Source organism: Apteryx mantelli, chromosome 9 (assembly GCF_036417845.1).
Source record: "Apteryx mantelli isolate bAptMan1 chromosome 9, bAptMan1.hap1, whole genome shotgun sequence".
Lineage (NCBI taxonomy): Eukaryota > Metazoa > Chordata > Aves > Apterygiformes > Apterygidae > Apteryx > Apteryx mantelli.
In genome coordinates, this window is record NC_089986.1 from 9,386,955 (window position 1) to 9,406,983 (window position 20,029).

At 44.6% G+C, this 20,029-nt stretch overlaps 2 protein-coding genes across 5 annotated transcripts in view; one reads left to right on the plus strand and one right to left on the minus strand.

The window, feature by feature from the left end:
• Positions 1-1,761: 1,761 nt before the first annotated feature.
• Positions 1,762-20,029, minus strand: part of ZMAT3 (zinc finger matrin-type 3) — a 68,667-nt gene continuing 50,399 nt past the window's right edge. For 2 of the 3 annotated variants that reach the window (XM_067301632.1, XM_067301631.1), the window contains 5 exons: positions 8,502-8,827; positions 6,784-6,903; positions 4,917-5,083; positions 4,700-4,800; positions 1,762-3,687 (listed from right to left, as the gene is read on the minus strand). In XM_067301632.1, coding sequence (XP_067157733.1) covers positions 3,476-3,687; positions 4,700-4,800; positions 4,917-5,083; positions 6,784-6,903; positions 8,502-8,771 — 870 coding nt within the window. In that variant the 5' untranslated portion in view covers positions 8,772-8,827 and the 3' untranslated portion in view covers positions 1,762-3,475. Of the gene's footprint in view, positions 3,688-4,699; positions 4,801-4,916; positions 5,084-6,783; positions 6,904-8,501; positions 8,828-13,123; positions 13,182-20,029 lie in introns of those variants that run through there. The other variant, XM_067301633.1, reaches the window with a different exon arrangement.
• Positions 15,214-20,029, plus strand: part of PIK3CA (phosphatidylinositol-4,5-bisphosphate 3-kinase catalytic subunit alpha) — a 44,662-nt gene continuing 39,846 nt past the window's right edge. For both annotated transcript variants that reach the window (XM_067301626.1, XM_067301627.1), the window contains exon 1: positions 15,214-15,263. The gene's annotated coding sequence lies outside the window, so the exon portion shown is untranslated. The remainder of the gene's footprint in view (positions 15,264-20,029) is intronic.

Consider the following 20,029-nt stretch of genomic DNA (forward strand, 5'->3'; position numbering starts at 1 on the left):
CCTATTTCTTGGGTTTGGTATTTCATTTAACTTAAGAACAAGATTCACTGGGTGTGTAAAGTGGTACTACAGCTATACAGCATTCCCCCCAGCGCATCTGTGCCATATAAGGTTATGCCGGATACATTTTCAACACGCATTTTGAATGCCAATTTAGGCGGTGACTCTCACAAAAAAATATAATCAGGATCAGCCCTGTTTCTCTTGCTGAAGGGTTTGAGTTTGGATTGGCCTTAACCCTAACGATATTAGTGAGGTGGCGTGTTTTCTTTGTTACGTGACGCTGAAAAGGGAAAGGCAAGCTTTGGTCACTCGTAGGGAAGGGTCAATGGAGTTTTTGGGCAAAGCAAGTCTCAGCTGCTTCTCCCAGCAATAAATACCTTTACTCCTGCTTCAGAGATCTGTTGCTTCAGTCCCTACTTCATACCTGGGAGCACTTTGAAAATCTCAGGATGACAACATTCAATCCCTGTATTCTTGTGAAGGCAACAAACTGGCTAGATGCCTCCCTGTTCAGGGCAGACTCAGGCCATCCCTCAAAACCGGACTCAACCCCACACAGAGAGCAGTCTGCGAGCGCAACCACCCACTGCTCCCACACGCACTCTCCCGTATGCATTAACACACCAACACGTTGCGGCACGCTTGCACCAGCTGGTGGGGGGCTGCTCAGGGAGGTGGCCACACGGACAGAAGGCGATGGCACACAGAGCAAACTGAGTTTTCGACACTTTCAGCAGCCACGCTTCCAGAGAATATGAGCACAGCCACTGGAAATGCCAAATGAGGAGCAGATTGCTGAGCTGGGAGCCAGAGCAGCAACCCAAGGAGCAGCAACCCAAGGAAGAGGGTTAACTGCTGATTCTGGGACATGCAAAAGCAGAGAAAAATGTCTTGTTGACTGAAGCAACAGGCTAGACAACACCAGTACCTATAATTTCCCAAGCTCTTATTTCACAAAGAGCTGTTTTTCTGCCACTAATTGCAGCCTGTGGGAAATATCATGCTTTAAGTTACAGCAAGAGGAATGTTTAACCACAATGCAGGGATCACTCTGGTGAAACACACTGTGGTAAGGCTCATCCAGCTCCCTGTGTCCCTGCACAGTGGTGCCACACCAGGGAAACCACAAAAGACAGAACACAAGGAGAGAATCAGCCCTTCTTTGACTGCAAAGATGGGGGGAATAAAAGGCTGACAAGAGGTGTTGCAAGGGCAATCTTCAAGGCAGCATAAGGGTGACGGGCCAGCGGCAGAAAAGGAGAAACAGATGTACAAGCTGTCAAAACAGCTCAGTTAGTGCTCCGCAACCTGGGCATCTGTTCTCCTACACTCCGATGAGCTCCAGCGCACAAAGTCTATCTGATCAGGCTTTGCACAAAGGCGGGGAGGGAATCCCATTCAAGAGGACACCCGCTGCCCTGCCTGTATGTACAGGGCAGGGAGCAGCATGGAATGATGCAGGAGGTTGCTTTGGACTACTATGGAAGAGCTCACCCTCCCTGGATTTAGGAGGGCTGAGTTAAGGTTGCAAGGCTGGCTGATGCTCAGGTAGCTAGAGATACAATATTCAGTTTCTGAAGAACAGCTTTTACTTTTGAGCAGCCAAGTGTCACAAGCCTTTCTGAGGTGAACTAGAAAGATGAATAAAAAATATCCTTTTTTGTTTGTTTATTCATTTTTCTGTTTTTAAGGCAAGCAGAAAAGCCTTCTGGAATGCAAGAGGCAGGATCAGAATGGCAAGAAAAAAAAAGGAAAAAAAAAAAGGAAAAAAAAAAAGGAGGGGGGCTGCCTTCAACATCACACATTGGGGCAAATTTATCCCTGGCAAAGTGCTATTGAAATCAATGGAGCTGCATCTAATTCAACCTACTGCCTAAGAGGAGTGGGAGAAAAGCAGTCAAGCTTTCTTTATCCCCTCTCTGCACCTGCCACTGAAGTCAAGGAAGCTATACCAGTGTAGAGCTGTAGCAGCACAGTGGTAAATCAGGTCCAAAGGAGGCTAGCTACATGCTGCACTTGCCGCTGGAGCCAATGTTTTAGAAACATTGTGAATTGGATTCCAATCACAGCTCCTAACACCTACCCAAATGAGTAGAAAAATAAATGGCAGCCCTACTTCTGCTCTTTATCCCCTTTCCACTACTTCTAAGGAAAATCAAAACAGATGCACATCCTTTGGGTTTCTCTACATTTAAAGATTTGTTTAACAAGTCTCATGAATACTTCTGCTTGGCCAAGAAACTGTTACTCAAACAATTGTCACACCCAACAACTACATCCTGCCTAGCTTTGGAGTTTAGGTGGTCCCTGAAACAGTGATGTTCACATCAAGAAATGGAATTAAAACCCAGTCTGAGATGGGGAGAAAAAATGGATTCATTCATATTGGTAGCTCAGGTTCAAGGGAGCATTTCACCTCACCTCTGTAACACCCATTGGGCTTAGTTGCAGGAAATGGCATGGAAGTGGGACACAGCTGGTATCTGCTCCCCAAAGTTCAGGCAGCCCTGCTCTGCTATAGCAATAGAGCTGCAGGCCCAGACCAACACCTGCCCTCTTCTCCATCAGTATGCAAAGAAATTACAGCTGACAGCTCCTTCCAACCCATCCTCAACCCTATAGAGTCTAACGCTGAATCAGGGCAGAGCACACTCAATCTGAGTAGGTTTGCTTTCTGATTCACTTCATTAGACCACTGTGACCCACACAGGCTCTCCTCAGGGAGGTGAACTACACCCATGGTGTATTAAGAAGTCCAGCCAACTACAACACTGAAAATCTTTCTTCTCTGTTTGCTGTTTGGTAGAACAGAGTATTTCTGGATGTGGTTAACCAGCTGATAACTAATGTCAGATCTTAGAATGAAATCTTCATTACAGAAGAAGGAGAAGGAGATAAGACCGTCCAAGGATGAGAGGTGTGTGCAGTCTTTCTACAGGGGTGTGGGAAGAACTTACTGTGGGCTGTAATAGGGGCCACAGCAGCAATTTGTGGACAAGTAAACCATCTAAAAACACATTCACAAGCTCCATTCCTGTCCTTCTCTTCCAAGCTGCCCAGAGATTCACCTTGCTCCAGCGAGACATTCAGGAGCACTGCTCTCTAGCATGCCAAGGGGGGAGTGGGCTTTGCACAAGGTCCACCTGCGTGGCAGAATCACAGAAGTTCCCAGCACTTCTTGGGCTTTGCATATTCATGCAGAAGGCTGAGGAGAAGACAGAGTCCCCCCACTCGATACAATGAAGAGCCTTAGATAACTAGCAAACAAACATCAAAACACTTCATGTCCTGCACAGCGTCATCCTGCCAACTATGATAGAAAAAAAATCTAACCATACCATTAAGTTTGCAGGTGTTACATGTATAGCTCGAGAGCATACTCCTATCAAATGGAGCACAAAGCAGGGCATGTGGCAAACAGCAGGCGAGAGACAAGCTGCTCTATTTGCAAACTACTACCAAGGGTGGCGTGTCATTGTACATAGCCTAGGTTCTCCATCTCGTTCCTATACCGCTGTTCGGACACCTTGCTTTTATGCTGTTTGCTTTCTAAGTGCTGTCTGAACTCCATCTCCTCACTAGCCCCAGCATTGCACATGGAGCAGTAAAACTGGCCGCTGGGGGTGACGCACATGGCCAGATCCCGAGGAATCCTCTGGCGTGAGCGGGGATTGAAGTAGGGACCTGCGGAAACAACAGAAAAGCCTGTTTATAGATAAGACAGAGAAGCTTGAGGCAGCTCAGTGACAACTTCTAAGGCTGACAAACGTTTAAAAAGTGGCCAAAGGTTAGTTTCTTTAACTGATTAGAGTCTGATTCTTATTTTCCCACACAACTTCTCCACTGAGAACCAGACTTACAAAGGGGTAGCACATAGGGGAGTGGTACTTGCTGGTATTTTCTAAAGCACTAGAGTGGACTTAGATTCTTATTAAGAATCAATAGCGCCTTTGAAAATTAGGAGTGTAATCATTTAAGTGATGAGTCAATTCTTTTTTTAAATCCTCTAATTCCGGAATTAGAGCAGTCTTTTGAATGGAATAAGCCTATCGGTTTAAAATTATCACAAGACAATATTTAACAGAATTTTAAAAGATTTATCTTTTCCAAATGACAGTGGTTGGTATGATAGGATTAAACCAAGCTTCAATCAGGAAGCAGGGTTTCAGCTAATACGTGCTTGTAACACAACTTAAAAGAGAAACAGATGCTGATCTGGTCACTATAAAACACACTTTATGTCACAGAAAGGAGGCAAAGTTAGTATCTAACACCTGAGGAAGGATTCCAGGAACAGATGGTCTTAGAGGGAGGCTAACATGCTCTCTCATTCTGGACATGGGAGTGCAAGTACAGGTTGATGTGCTACAGTAGGAGTCAAAGCACCTGGCCACTTGCCAAGAAAAAAAGCAAGCAGGAAAATTGTCACCACTTAGAGCAGCCTTAGAGACAGGCAGATGGTAAATTAAGTTACAAACTGAGAAACCAAACTAACAAGCAGGCTGACAGAACAAAGTAACTTTAGCAGCTGAGAAAATGTAAACATACAGACAAGAAGGGACAGCAGAGCTAGGACCAGCTCCTTTCATGCCCCCTCGCTGCTAAAACAGAGCTTAGACAGAGAAGACAACCAAATTTATTTAGTATTCAGTATTATTCCAACTACAGAATTAAACAAATGAAAGCTCTCAGTTACCTGTGTTGTTTTGAACTGTATACATATTTCTTCTGTTCTGCATCATCTTATATTCATTCCCTTCTTTCCTTGCCCTCCGTTTGCCTAGTTCTGATGCATCCCTGAAGATTAAAGAAATATCATCAGCTGCAATTCAGATTTTTCTGAGGAAAAGCTTGCCAGAGACACTGTCACATGCTTTCAGATCAGCCTGAGCGTGAAGTTGAACAATACCTACGAGAATGAGTTATTCTGTGCTTCTGCAAGACGCAGCCGCTTGGCATGATTTTTCCCTTGGTAATGAGCCTGTGCCACAGCCGGAGAACTAAACGAGGCATCACAAAGCTTGCAGTAATCATTCTCTGTGGCCAAGATCACTCGGCCACCTGGCTTACTGGATCCCATCTAGCAGCAGAGGGAGAGACAGCATGTGAAACACAGAAGGTTAACTCACTGAAATATCTGAATATCTTGGAGGCCTCAAGGCTTGAGGCCAATATTGTCTTTGTCAGTCAATGACATAGCTGGAATTAGAGCACACTGACCAGGATGCTTTGCCCAGTGCTCCCTAAACTACTCTTCAGAGGTGAATTTAGCTTTCCTTGCCTCAGCCTCCCAGAGAATCTGCAAATTCCTCAAGGTCTATGCAAATCCCTGGCTTCAGATGGAGACAAAAGCAATCTAAACAGCCTGTACCTCTGCAATAGCCACACAGGCTTGTGACCTTCTCACCAATGAATTAACTCCTCTACTCTTGATTCCTGGGAGCTGATGAACAGTGACTTTCACACTGAGGGAGACCCAGAGAAATGTAAAGGTGCACCTCTTGCATGTATCCATCACATGCAGTCTTTCCACAGCTCCCTCTCTGTCCATCGTTCCCTGACCACACTAAGAGATAAAAGCAATTGTGGAGCTGCCAAACCTCTGACTCTTACCCTTCGGGTAGGAGGAGATCTGGATCAGCAGACAACCAGCAGCAACCGCTTCTCCTCAGTGTTTGTATATCACCCAGAGAAAAGTGCTTTGTAAACAGTGCAACAGCAGTGATTCATACAGCCGTGTCAGTGCTGCACTTGCCAAGTCCTTTTTTTTTGTGTCTCCTTTGATACTGTACAAGCTTACAAACACACGTTCATTACAACATCAATCCTCATGTGGCCTCAATGCAGCCTCCTTATTGCCATAGACCAGTTCCCTCACAAAGAGGAGCACCTGATACCCCAACTGGTGCAGCACCCATGTCCCACTACCCAGGGCAGGACCTGATGCCCTCTCAGGACTCCAAATCAGTTATGCAAGCCACAAAGTCCTTTTGTGTGGGACTAAGTCTCCCTCTGGTGGCTCTGGCACACATATAACAATCTGCCACTCTTAGGAGGTGCTTTTTGGCTTTTGTATAGACAACAGAGGCTTGTGTTTTTCGAGGTGACAGCCACAGCTTTGATCTCTGCTGCCCAGCTGTGGTTCCTTGTACATTCACACGCAAGAGTCAGGTTAGCCATTAAGCCCCATGACAACCAGAACCCATGAACTCCAGGGGAAGAAAGTAAAAGTCATTTCTTTTGCCTCTAAGATAGAATTAATCTGAATCATGGAGGGAGGGATGCCGCTCACCCTACACACAGGAAGGAGCACTGCAAAAGGAGCTACAAAGGAGGAATTAGCTAACAGCCCTGGGCAATGGGTGTAGAAGTACCGAAGCACTTTTTCCATGTAAGCTTCACTCACACAATTGCAGGATGACTCTGCAGGGTGGATGCCACACCCTCACATCCAAATCCAGCTCTAACAATGCTGTTTTATGCCAACCCTTGGGCAAACGTAATCAGCAGCACATCGGACTTACAAAGGAATCAAAGTATTTGCCATGCAGAAAGAGAACATTTCAAGTCCAATATTCTGCTGTGAAGGCAGATCGATATCTGTTTCTTCAAAGGAAAGCCAACAGCTCACAACAGGCCACTTCCACCATCCTATGCCATCACAAGAAAATTTTTTTCCAAATTCCTGTAGTAATCCTCAAAGCATGAGATCTAGTTATTCTTATTGGGGGTCAGGTCACATATAAGCAGCATGATCTCAATCACCTTCCCATGCCTTACCTGAGCTGGAAGGGAGACAACCTGAGGTGGGGCAGGCTCAACCGAATTACTCATTCTGGCAGGTGCTGGACAGCTATTGGCAGCATAGTAGTTTCGGAGTTTCTTACTATGGTTTTTACCCTGAAAAGAGAACACAAATTAATGTCCTAGTAATAGTATCTTTCCTACACTGAACAGCAAAAGGACTCCAAAGACTGAAATGAAAAAGTGGCCATGAAGATCGCACCTTAGATAAAGGAGGTGTTACTCAGAAAACAGCAACTCTCATCTTGAGAGATACTGGCACCCTCCCTTTTCTTCAACCTGCTTAGCACCTGTCACAATTGGGCCTCATTTTCAACTGATTTCCTCAAATCAGTAGGGCAACAATTAGTTCCTTGATCTGTTTCCATTTCACTTTAAACCAGTATTTTGTATTTTAAACATGAAATGGTAACTGTTCTACATAGGCTTTTGATAAGCCTAAACACACACACACACACTTTTAATGAGGCTGCAAACATGAGGTAAAACATGAGAATGAATTTCTAAAAAATACCTGCTTCATATTTTACTTTCTCTCAGCAAATATATACTATATTTCATTTTGGTGCTTTGAAAACTTGAGAGGTGAATAAGAGCATGTGTATGAACTGTGTATGTATATGAAGCTATATGCATAAATACAAATTACATTTTTTACTATAAATAAATTTTTCCCCCCTCTCACAACAGAAATACTGAAGAAATCAAATGTTAAGCTGTAACAGTAACTCAGTCTATCCCTTACTGGGCAGGATACTCCTTTCTCAGGGCAGACAGCAAACTTGAGGGCTGGGCCTGGTATCCTGAGGATATGGACAGCCACGCTTTTGGATCTGCTGGTGAAGAAAGTTACTGTCTCCACAACTCATGCAAGAATAGCACTAGGCAGAGAGGGTACTCCTAAAATGGGGTAACACAGGAACGTGACGTATTCAGCCTGTCAGCAAAGAAGCATATGCAAGTATTCCCTAACCTATTTCAGACAAGCCAACCAGACCAGCTTGTACAAATTTAATTGCTGATTGGAGCTGGCCCAAGTGATGCTGTCCAAAGCAGATGAAAATTTGCAAAAACGGCCCCACCAGCAGATCTGTGGTATTGGTAACCTCTGGTAGAAGGTTATAATGAACACATGGCAGCATGGCAGTGGCACAGGTGGGTCCAGCAGAAAACATCTATCCAAGTCTTACAAAATCAAGTCTGTGGAATGAGAAGTTCGTTTTTATTGCAAGAGGGTATGGGTGGAGAACAGGTCATGTAAAACAAAGGAAAAATCACAAGCATCTGCCTTTTCAACTGTGCTATCTTGGTACTACTTCTCTGTTCCTGCAGACAAAGTTTTTGCAACATGCTCCAGTGATTGCACTTAAAGCACCTGCAGCACGTCTGGACAACCAGCAAACTCAAGTGAGGTGACGATATGACTCCAGAGCAGTTCCAGCCACAGCTTTGAATCCAGCAAATATAGCAGAGGTAGCTTCAAATGAGCTCTCTCAGATGCTGCTGCTAGCCCACAGCCACCTCAACACAGCACTCAGACTTGAGAAGCTAAGCCAGTCCTCATGCATTAGCCCACATTTAGCTCTGTGCTACCACAGCAACGCTACTGGCAGCGCACGAGCTAGCACAGGTATGTCTGTACCAGCCGCGGTTGCAGCAGCTCTGAAAGCTGTGCCTGCTGCTGCTCTCCTTACCTGATAATGAGCCTGGGCTTGTTGTGCTGAATTCAGAGTGACATTGCAAAGCTTACAGCACAGAGGCTTACATAGTTCCTCCAGCATAGGGTCCTGCTCCACCACCTTTGCAAGCTCTTCTTCTTGTGCGTGATGAAAGGAAGGCCCCAGTCCAACAGATTTTGGTGGGGACAGTGGTGAGCTGGCTCTTGGCCTTGTAGCCACTGACATAGGAAGAGATGAAGGCTTCTCAGGATGAGGAAGAAGTCCGGCTTGCTGTAGAAGAATCATTGGCCAGGAAGACTGTGGGCACGTTACTTTTGAAGGAAGAGCAGTTGTCTTCAGACCTAGACCAGAAAGAACAAATGCTAAAATAAGCATCAATAACAGGAGCATCAACAACCCAGAATGCAGTTTTTAACACTTTGCCTCACAGGACCAGCAGCATTCCAGATAACCAGGACCAGATTTAAAGACAGGCATATAAGATATGGACTGAAGTCTGAAACATGGTTATCAGCACTCTATGGCACCCTCCTGGACACGCAAAAATTCCCAAGAAATCATAGCATCTACCCAGAACCAGATGCAGCCACAGCACACATGCCCAACTGCTCCATGACTGCTAGAGGATGTGACCTACAACACACACAGCACAGAAAGCTGCGTTAAAGGGAAAGAGAAGGATGCAACCATTAGCTGCATCCTCCTTTTAGAGTAAATCCGTATCTGTCCCAACGACAGTAGTTGCCTCTGGACAAGCAACCTAGACAGGCCAAGACCTCCAAGGGTAAGGAAATGTCTTTCTCACATTCAAGGATCACTACACCAGGCCCCCAGCCAGTAACCATTTGACCAGTGCTTCCTTGCTAATCCACACTGCATCGCCTTGCAGTGTTGCTCTCACAGAGACATTGCAATACCAGTCCCTGGAAATGACTCCTTTCCGGACATTCAGAAAAGGATGATTCTTCCCCAAAGAGCTGACAGTCTAAGGACAAGCTCACACTCTAAGACATAAACAAATATCACAGTGTATTTCTACCTGATGACTTAGAAACAGAACCCAAATACTTCAAAGCAGATTTCTTTTATAGAGACAGCTATAAAATACATACACATACCCTCAAACATATCCCCCCAAATACTTATGCAGACCTTCCTCAGGAAAAATATTCTAAAGTTAACTTTTCTTAAGTCAACAAAAAGCAGAAGAGTGGGAAACGACTCGAGCACACCTTGTTGTACGCAGTCAGCTTCCAAGGATTCTCTTCCCAGCTCTTCCATGGTCTTGTTGAATGACCTTGAGCTATTTCTCTGTGCCTCCTTTACTAACTATAATGATGCAACATTTAAAGCTGTATCTTCTTCTTCTGCAAGAATGGAGAGCTTATCCCATATTAACCTTTATTCAATTATTTCTGAGTTAATTCAAGTTCTTAGAAGTACCCCTACATTTCCAGCAAGGGGTTCTAAGGCTTATTTAATTAGTTTATAAATCACATCTAAAGCCTGGGCTGAACATTCCTACAATGATTCATAATATTACTCCTCCGCATTAAGGCATAGCTACTTTTGTTAATGTCATGTTAGCTTCTTATCACAACAGATCCTGTTCACAGTTATACTGGGGTAGAGAGGAGGGTGATCTTGGCCTTCGCAGATCACTTTCAGCTAAGACTGCCTTTGTAGCTACCATGTTTATGCCGCAGGCTTTGTTTGTTTAATTAAATGGTGAGCCACATCCACTTCTGAAAATAAGGGACTTCTAGAACGTTACTGGAAAGGTAAATGAAATTACACCTAGGAACTTTGTTCCTAAGTCGCTTTTGAAAATAGAATTTCACTTCAAAGAAATTTAGGAACCTGGAGGAGCAGATAGCTTTATCTGGGATAACTTTCAGGATTTTCAACGTGCTAAAATTAGCAGGAAACAAATACCTTGCTACATTCACGCTCTGGAAAAATCTGAGTTTATGCTTGCATTTTAAGATAATGCATTACCTTTGAAAGTGTGGACCCAGAAAGGTCTACATTTTATTAAAAAAATCAGTGGGATCAAAGCATCAAAGTGACAAAAGCACTTCTGAAATTTTTACCTCTAAAATTTCTTCTTGCTTTTCAACATCAGGCCCCATTCCCATAAACAGCTCTAGCAAACCTGTTCCCCATGCAAAACTTGAACTTTTTTAACCAAAACCAGCTTTCAAAATAACACAAGATTGAAGGCAATTCAATCATTCCTGATAACTAAAGATAAGAGGGGGGAAAAAAAGAGCGCACATTGTCTTGGGGAAAAGACAACCTTTTAAGCCAGCAATACAGTCACTAGAACTCTTTAGGTTTTTGAATAGCCTTCCCACAGGCAAGGCACTGTGAAATTCAGAGAAAGCTATACCTAAAATGAACCAAAACTTGACCATAAAGCAAAAATAGCCTCATGAAAAATTAACTGAAACAAGATAAAGGGAATCCACCACAGACCATAAAGAAGAAATAAAGGAATGGGATGAAAAAGTAACAATTGGGAGGGCAGAGTTTGTTTTACGAGACAAATTTTGAGAGGAAAAAATAGTTTTAAAAGTAAGCTTAGGGAGGGACTGATGCAAGCATAGAATCTAAGGAGCCAGCAGCGGAACGTCTCTCCTGCTGCTATTAGGAAAGGAAATTCCTCCAAAATATGAGTGCAATAATATTACTGTTAAGTCCCACTTGAATAAAAGAGACCATCAGCAGTATAAATTCTGTAGTTTTACCTAACTGCTCTCCAACTCAGCACAGGCTTTCCTGGTTAAGCACAACCATGAAAAAAAAATTCTTATCTTCAGTCTCCTCAACTAATACTTTGTAGATAGTTCAGTGGGGCTACTGGCAGAACAAGCTCATATTCATTATGGTTAAGCGTATCAAAATGCAGGCCTATCGTGGCAATTTAGATCAACCATACAATTTCAGTGTTTTATTCCACTACCATAATGGGCCTCTTACCTTAGAATGGGAGTAAATTATAGCTAAATACTTCACAGAGCTATATAAAGTGATCTAGAGTAAATGGCAACCGGGATCCACCTGCTTAAGTTCGCCTGAGTGTTTGTTGCATCAAGTCTTCCATACATAGCTGCCACGAATGGATTTGTCATACACAAGATAGGGCATGGCACTTACAGGATCTGCATCTTTCACAGGGGAAAAGGGTTAATTTAACATTCTTTAAGAAACAGTACATGACCTTACAATGAAAGATTCTTTACGTAAACAGCTGTCTGAAGTTAAAATTAAGGCTGCACAGGCAATTTTAAAATTAGAATTTCCTGACTTTGTGTATGCAATTTTAATGTTCTTCTAATGGTGATCTTTCATCAATGGAATTGTTCAAATTACATTGATTTCTTTTTCTGGGGTATTACTAAGCAAAAAAACAAATTCAGTTTACTTAAGTATCCCTGTAACACTCCACTCCAATCACTACAGACACCCTGCCCAGGAGAAGTTAATGGGACATCTTCGACTTCTCCTTTCTGTTAGCATGCGAAGCTGCAAAATGTTCACCCTATGGAACAGCAAATGAAGAAGGAACCTCCCTCCTCAAGGACTCCTGTGCATGACAGTTACAGCCCCAGGCAGTTACAGCCTGAGGCAGGTTAAGGACCTGCAGTTCCCCAGGGTGAGCTGAGGAGATGTTCTGCCGCAAGACAGTGTCTTGCAGCTCTCAGTCATGCCTCCTCCCACACACCGTATGGGCTAGGACATACTTCCACTCCGTACCAGGCCTCCCCAGGTGGCTGCAAGGGAGATGGGCATGCAGCTCCCTCCACAGCCTTCAGTTCGGGGTGCCACACAGCCCAAGGACAGTCCTGAGGGAGGAGACTCAGCCCTCTGTGCCCCAAGTACCATGGCGCAATACCACCTAGGTGTTGTCAGTGGCACAGACAGGAAGAGTTATGGCCTGGGCCTTAAATCTGAGCACCATTTGGTTAGGCAGGCACGTGCACAGCATGACCCTCCTTAGCAACAGACAACTCACAGTGAGACCTCCACGTGAAATACGGCATTCCCACAGAAATTTGTTTTTAAACGCTCATAAGTCAGTGGAGACAACTAATAACAGTGATGGAAATTTATATAAATGAAGAAAGAGTTGCTTTATTCAAGACAAGAAACATTTCTTCTCAAGTCAACTTGTATCTCAGAATACTGACATCACCGAATGTAACTTTCCTAGAAAGTTTACCTCTGGCCAAAGGCTAATCCTCTTGAACTTCACCCTGAAAGGCAGGGTCATCATATAAGACCACAGGACTGAAGACAGCTGCATTAAAACAAGTGTATATCACGCACCGGGGCCCACTAACCTGCCCTGGCCGGGGACACCTGCTGGGTACCCCAGAAACAGGGGGCTTTTGCTACCTCTTACGTCACGGGGGTATCGGGAACCAGGGTGCCAAACCTGCCGCCCCAGCACGCACTGACGCAAAGCTGCGACCCTCGCGGTCTCCCTGGCAGAGCCTGCGGGGGGAGGGAGGGGGACTAAAACCAATAATAATTGAAAAAAAATTGCACCCGACTACCCAGAATAAACGCAATTTGAACAAGAAATGGAGGCACCGGCGTGTACGCGCACACACGACACCCCTGACGCTTACCGCACACCGCCGCCGGCCCCAGACCCACCGCCGCTGCCCGCGGCCGCCGGAGCGCGGGGCCGCCGGAAGCCGACGGCGGCCGCCGCAGGAAGTGACGGCAGCGCGGCGGCCGGCGGGGGCGGGGCCTCCTGGGGGCGGTGCTGGATCCTTTCCCCCCTCCCTCTCCCCCCCCCGGCTTCGCAGGGAGCCGCGTCCCGCAGCGGCCGGGCGCCGCTCGGCAGCCCCTTAATCTGTCTCCTTTTTTTTTTTTTTCCGCACAACTTCATCTAAAACTGAGGGTTTCCAGTGGTTTCCCCTGTTTTTCCCCCAGTCGCCGGTAGTCGCGGTTTGACCCCGCTTCTGTTGAAGCAACCTCAGCGAGGCGCCCGGCCCCTCAAACGCGCCCGTCGGCATCACGAGCTGAAATGCAGCGCTCGTAAAGAAGCTCAAAAGTAGCTTCAAATCCTGCTTAACTGCTCAGTCAAATCCCGCCTCATGAGTGCACAAGCTGCTTTGATCTTTTTTGCTTCTGCATCTTCTGTTTCCAGCAGCAGAAATTACAGTTCACCTGAATTTGTATATATAAACACCTTCAGTTTGTACTATTCATAGTACTCACAGCCAAATCGAGCTCTTTTCCCTCAGAGCCACCCAGGGCGGCAAGGCAGGCCTCACGTTTGCAGATGGGCCCTCCTGTTCCAAAGCATTACGGTTTGTATCAATTTTCTCCCGTTTCTGTGGGATGGGAGGCAATAGGAAAGAGCAGAGGCGTCACCACAGTTGTACTGTCTTTGAAGCCGCGGCCAAGACTTCAGGGTTTGTGGTAGAGATCATCCAGCCCACTTGGGAATTCATCAGTTAGCCACACCAGTTGTTGGGATTTTTTCATAAGATCTTAAAAAAAAAACCAAAACAGTGTGTGTTTTGCAGACACATCACTGAAGATCTGATTCACAAACTGTGGCAATTTATAGCAGAAGCAGCAAACGGGCAGTTTACAGCCAGGTGCATTATGCACCACGGCATGTTTTGTTATGGCCTGTGGCGGCTCAGGGTTAGCTGCAGCAGCTAAACCCCACCAAGCTTGTGAATCAGACCCCGGTGCTGGGGCTGTGCACAGCACCATGAGGAGGAGACCGCCTTGGTGCCATCACCACATCCAAATCTGGCCCCAGAACTTGCTTATGCTATCTTTCCTCTTAAGAGGAGGATAAATATCACCAACAAAACAGTGAATGAATCATCCAGATACCTTACTGATTAATCATGCAGTTTCTCCCTGTCACCTCCTTCCTGTTATCATCTCAATATACTCGCTTGTTGTGTCTTGACTGTCTTATTAAGCTGAACAGCCCAACACTCATCTTTCAGACACCGAGAAATCAAAACAGTCGACAGCACACGTTTTAAGTATTAAATTATCTTTGTTTTCTCATTCATAAGGGTATTCATTTGGTAGGCTTACTCTTTTTTTTTTTTTAACAAAGTATTAGATTCTCACACAGCGGCTTCACTCCATCCGCAGCTCGGCTTTTACAGAAAACCTCAAATACGATCAAACCGGGAGAGCGGACCGCACCGTGCCGAACGACATCAAACCGGCCCCCTCGCGCGCTGTGCCTAGCACCATGCTGAGCCCAGAGGAGCGACACAGAGCGCCCTGATCAACGGGGCAGGAGTACCGCCGTCCGAGCCCGCGGCGCGCCTCACGGCTCGCGGACGGTTAGGCCGGGGGAAAACCGGGCCGTGACGTCACGCGCCGCCCGCGCGCCGCCCGCCCCAACGGCTCCCGGCCGCGCGTGCGCGCTGCTCGCCGCCCCCTCCCCTCCCCCGCGCGCCTCCCTTCCACTTCCGGCCGCTGGCGCCATCCCCATCCGGGGTCAGGCTCCGCTCCCTTCCTGTTATTGCCGTGCGGGAGGCGGCTCTCGCGGGGAGTGGCGGGGCCGCGCAGCGCAGCGCAGCGCCGGCGGCGCCGCCGCTGCTGCTGCTTCCGCCCGCGCCCAGGGGGACGCGGCCACCCGCGCGAGGGGGGCGCAGCGGCGGCCGGCGGGGCGCCCGGGGGGCGGCGAGCGCCGCTGGGCGCCGCCCGGCGGGGCGGCGGCTGGGGCCGGCGGAGCCCGCGGCAGGGCCGCGCCCGGCGGGGCCCGGCGCGGCGGCGGAGGTGAGTGCGGCGAGGCGGCTGCCCCGGGGCGTCCCCCGGCCGGGATCGGGCCGCTTGGCGGGGCGGCGGAGGGCAGCCGGGGCCGGCCCCCGGGCTCCTCTCCCGCCGGGGCTCCGGGGGGGAGGGGGCGCGGCCGGGGCCTCCCGGGGGAGCGCTCGGGCCGGGGCTGCCGAGCGCCCTGACCGGCTCCCCCGAGCGAGGCGTGCTCGGGCCGCTCATCCTCGAGGTCTGGGCTCGCAGGTCCCTCCTCGTAGAGAGGCGACCTGGGAAAAAGGGAAAAACGACCCGAGCGGTTTGTTGCTTTCAGGCATGTTTTTTGTTTTATTTTTTTTTCTCACACATATGTGTGTTGCTCTTTATTTGTTTTATGATAGCAACTAATGGCCAGTGGGGTGGAAATACTTTGAAGGGGAGGAGGAAGTGGAAAAAAAATAACTGCATACTCTCTTTCTTGATCTAAGAATTGCAGAAGGCATGCTCTGATTTCTGTGAGAAAGTGTGTTATTTTTCAAGTGCAGAAATGTAGACATTCTCTCTAAAAATGTCTTCACGCTTCTCCTAATAAAGTGTGTGGGCTCACGGATGAGGTAGTTAATGACATCGATGGAAGAACCTCTTCCAGCGCAGTGTCGGTGTGGGTTAGTGGCTTTCTGATCTCCTGTTTCCACTTGCAGTGGACTTACAGTAGCGTCATCGCAGTTATGCTACCTGTGAAACTGGGACAATACTTCTTGCCTATTTCATACTGTCTTAAGATGTTCCTTTTATTGCTCTTAAATGTGAAATTGCTATTTCTTACCAGCACTTACATACTTTGTTAACATTCAGCCTACTAGAAATCTTTGACCAAATTAATACAAATGGCATGTTGTTTTTTTTTTTTTTTGCTGCTTTCAATATTCCTAAAGTTATTAAGCTATCAGAACTATTACTTTTGTTGTTTTAATGGTACTTATTTCCCTGTGACTTTTCTTAGTGTGATTTCTTGTTGACTTTAACAATGTGATGGAACAGGTTGTTTTATAAGCAGTGCGCGTTAAGCTTAAGGAAAGTGTGTGTTTAAAAGTGAAAAATTCTGGTTCTGCAAATTTGCTTGAGTTACTTCTACAGTTTTAAGCATTCTGCAGGGAACTTGTAGAGGAGCAATAAACTGAATTCTGGACCTGGATTTCCTAACAATTAATAGGCAAAAAAATGAATTCAAGATTGTGTTCTGTTACCTACTTGTATTCTTTCATCTGAGCTTCAAGCTGTAGCAAGCTTTCAAGTTGTTCATGCTGGCTAATGATGTGGAAGTTCCAAACTTTTATCCCTCCCAAAACCCCACATCAACTTTCAGTGATGTCCTGGTAGTTGTTGTTTCATTTGCTTCGATACTGCAATTCTGTAATACAGTATTATAATCAAAGTCCACCCCTTGTTGTGCATAAACATCATTAGTTCCCAGGAATATTCCAGTACCCGGGGTGATGGGATTTAATGGCTTGTCCACTGCAGGGGAACTGACTAGATGATATTCCCATGGGATTTTATTTCAGAACAGCTCAAGTTTCACAATAAATAACTTTATTTTGAAACAATAACCCCAGCAAGTTGTTCCAGAGTAGTTACTTGGAAACATATTTTAGCCAATGCCTCCATGTAGACAAACCCCACATCAACTAAGCTCATAGCGGTTACAGAAGAATTTATGAAACCACACATTTTTGTGTGTGTGTGATCCATGAGATATTCTGCTTTTTCATTCAGACAATAAATATAGCAGCTCCAGAACTGCAATTGAAGTTCCTCTATTGGAGTAGATGTCCTGTATCTTATATGTCTTAACTTGATGTCCTTCTTAGCAACTTGGAGGCAGTGTTTCATGTTTTTCAAAGAGAGCTGTAAGTGCTGAGTTGAGCACACAAATCCCTGCCTAAATGTTTATCTGTTCTGTCACTTCAAACCGTTGTTCTGTTAATGGCAAAATTGTTTTGCTTCTTGTTACTGCTTACTTCCACCGATAATGAAACTGAAATTTTTGTGGGGAGTATTCTTTGGGAGAAGTGGTGTAGCTGAGCTGTTTACAAAGCAGTTGTGCTTTATTGGAAGTCATAAAACAGTCCAGGACTTAGTTAACTGTTTCTCTGACAGTCAGACTATTACTACTTTTGAAAGCAGATGGGAAGTAGTTTTTTCCTGCATAGCTGATTCTAAAATTTGCTGGAAGCTTTAGAATAGTAATTTCTGTGCAAGGCAAGGTTTTGATACTTAACCATCACGCTGTCTCTTTTACAAGGTTGTGGATCATAAGAGGTGTCCAGCTGTTGGAGGAAAATCACACCTTTAAAGAGTGTTGTGGGGGAAGAACAAACTTCCTGATCACAGTTGCTTCTCAGATTCAGATATGTAATGTGTGTGTTTTGTTTTTTTTTTTAATAGCTTGGTTGTGTATAATACAATTTTGAGCAACCTTGATGATTATCATAGTTTTAACTCAGACAATGAGGTTTAAGTTTCTTATAAATGGCTAGACAACGTGCTTAAGGCTGACATTTAATCTGCACAAACTTCTTCCTAAAAACTTTTCTATATAGAAAGGCAATTTATTATCTAAGCTTCTGAGCTTCTGGTGTGGATTCTCTGGTTATCAAATATCTGAACGTCTTTCAGATATTGGTCATCTTCAAATACAAAACTGTTGCCATTGCTTTTTGCTTGTTTTGGGGGAAGGGAAATTGGGATGTGAGTGGATTAGTTCCAAATCATGTAAGAAATATCAGCATCTGGTACAGCTAGGAATCAGATATAGATTTGCTATATCTAGTTCAGTGCATTATAACCTTTCTTAACCTTCTTAATTAACAGGATATATGAAAAATGTTGATTTTTGCTTGGGTGGGGGGAAGCTAGGTTTCTTTAGCTTTGATACTGATGAGGAAACACTCAGAACTGATTGTTATGACTTGTAACTGGAGCAGGAATAGTACTGCAAAGTTAGTCTTTCCAGTTTAGTCTTAAAATCCCATCTAAAACTGAGCTTTGTCTTATTACTTATGGTTTTATAATTACTGGAAGAACTCTGAGATGTAGTGAATCTCACAGTTGAGAAAAATATGCTATGTGTATGTTTTTAATATGTGTGATTGAGTTGGAAGAGGAGCATTAGGGAGAGAATAAGTTTATTTGTACTTTGGCAAAATGAAAAAAAAAGACTCACAGCTTGAAGTGTATGCTGAGGTAGATTAATGTTTGTTTGTTTGGTTGTTTTTTTTAACCTTCCTCAGAATTTTATGCACTGCATTGCTTACTTCTTAGTTTTGTCTGTTCTTTTTAAAAAGCCAGACATAAAGTTGCTCCAAGTCATGGTGCATGTCTGAAGCTGTATCTATGACTAGAAGAGGCAACAAAAATATTTATGCTGAAACTGGACCTTTAGGTTGAATCTGTCATGTCAAAGAGTTGTTACAAGTTTTTCTTTGTAGTATCCAAATTTGAGCAGCAGAGAGAAAATAATTTGTTTTTCTTGATATTTATTTGGACAGCAAACATATTTGAAGTGTTTGGAGTGCGGGGTTGGTCTGGATCACCTCCAGAGATTCCTTTCAACCTAAATTATTCTGTAATTCTATTTCTGAATAGTTAATGGCATGTTAAATGAAACAGAAATAATATCCTGATGTGTTAACTGTTTTTTCAGTTATATTCCTTTTTTTTTTTAACTCAGGGGATAAGGGAAAATTGAAACTGCAAAAAAAAAAATCCTTTTTTTGTATTGTGTTTTCATAAATTCTGTAAGCAAATTTGTAGACAAATGGAAATACTCCAGACTTAGTAATATCTGTATAACTCTGGATCTGTCTTCTCAGTCTAAGCAGTACTTAACTGTCCTGCAAGCGATGTAACTTTTTATTTTCTACAGCATGCTTCTCATCTAGAAAAGTAATGTTCTAGTTAATTCTGGATACAAACTTTATGAAAGATAGTCTAACAATTCTATGTATTTCAAACCAAAAATGTGAGGGACAGCGGAATACGTCATTTGTGTTCTCAGTTAATAACATCTCTCAAAGCTAGTAAACAGAGGGGAATAAAAACACTTGGCATGCATGATTGACCAAGTACACTTACTGAGAATGTTTATACTCTGTTTTTGAAAAATTAAATTCCAGTATCTGACCCCTGGGAATGTGAAAGAAATGTAAAGAAACTGGCTTACATTCACAAAGTTGAAGGAGAGAGAATGATGGAAGATTTGTGGGGCTCTGGTATATTGCTACCTTGCAACAATAAAAGTAAATTATTAGTTTTATAGTCTAGTTCATTAGTTTAAAACAGTTGGGTCAAACATAGAATTCCAGGTTCAACCATCTCTTTCATGTCCCTTTACTTTTTACCAGTAGAAGGTTAGGTATACCACAAAGAAGTGGTGTAGTTTTGGTCTACTGATAAGATGTTTTCTTTAACTTACATCCTCATTAATTTAATGTAGGGAGACTATTTTTCTCTGGCAGTTTTGCTTACAGCTTTTGATTAAAGAAATACTTTATAAATACTTATAAATGTAACTTCTGAGGGTTGTGAACCGCCACTTCAGCATGTTTGTCAGATACAGGAGACTTACTAAATCAGCTCAGACTTACTGTAAAGTTCACTGCAACTTTGAGACAGCTGAGTCACATTATTGGCTGTACATTATGATCCTCTTCTAAGGCAAAGAAATGTAGAGAAACATCCCTTTGGCGCTTTTCAAAGTCCAAAGCGAAGAGGAAGGGAAGAGAACTGGA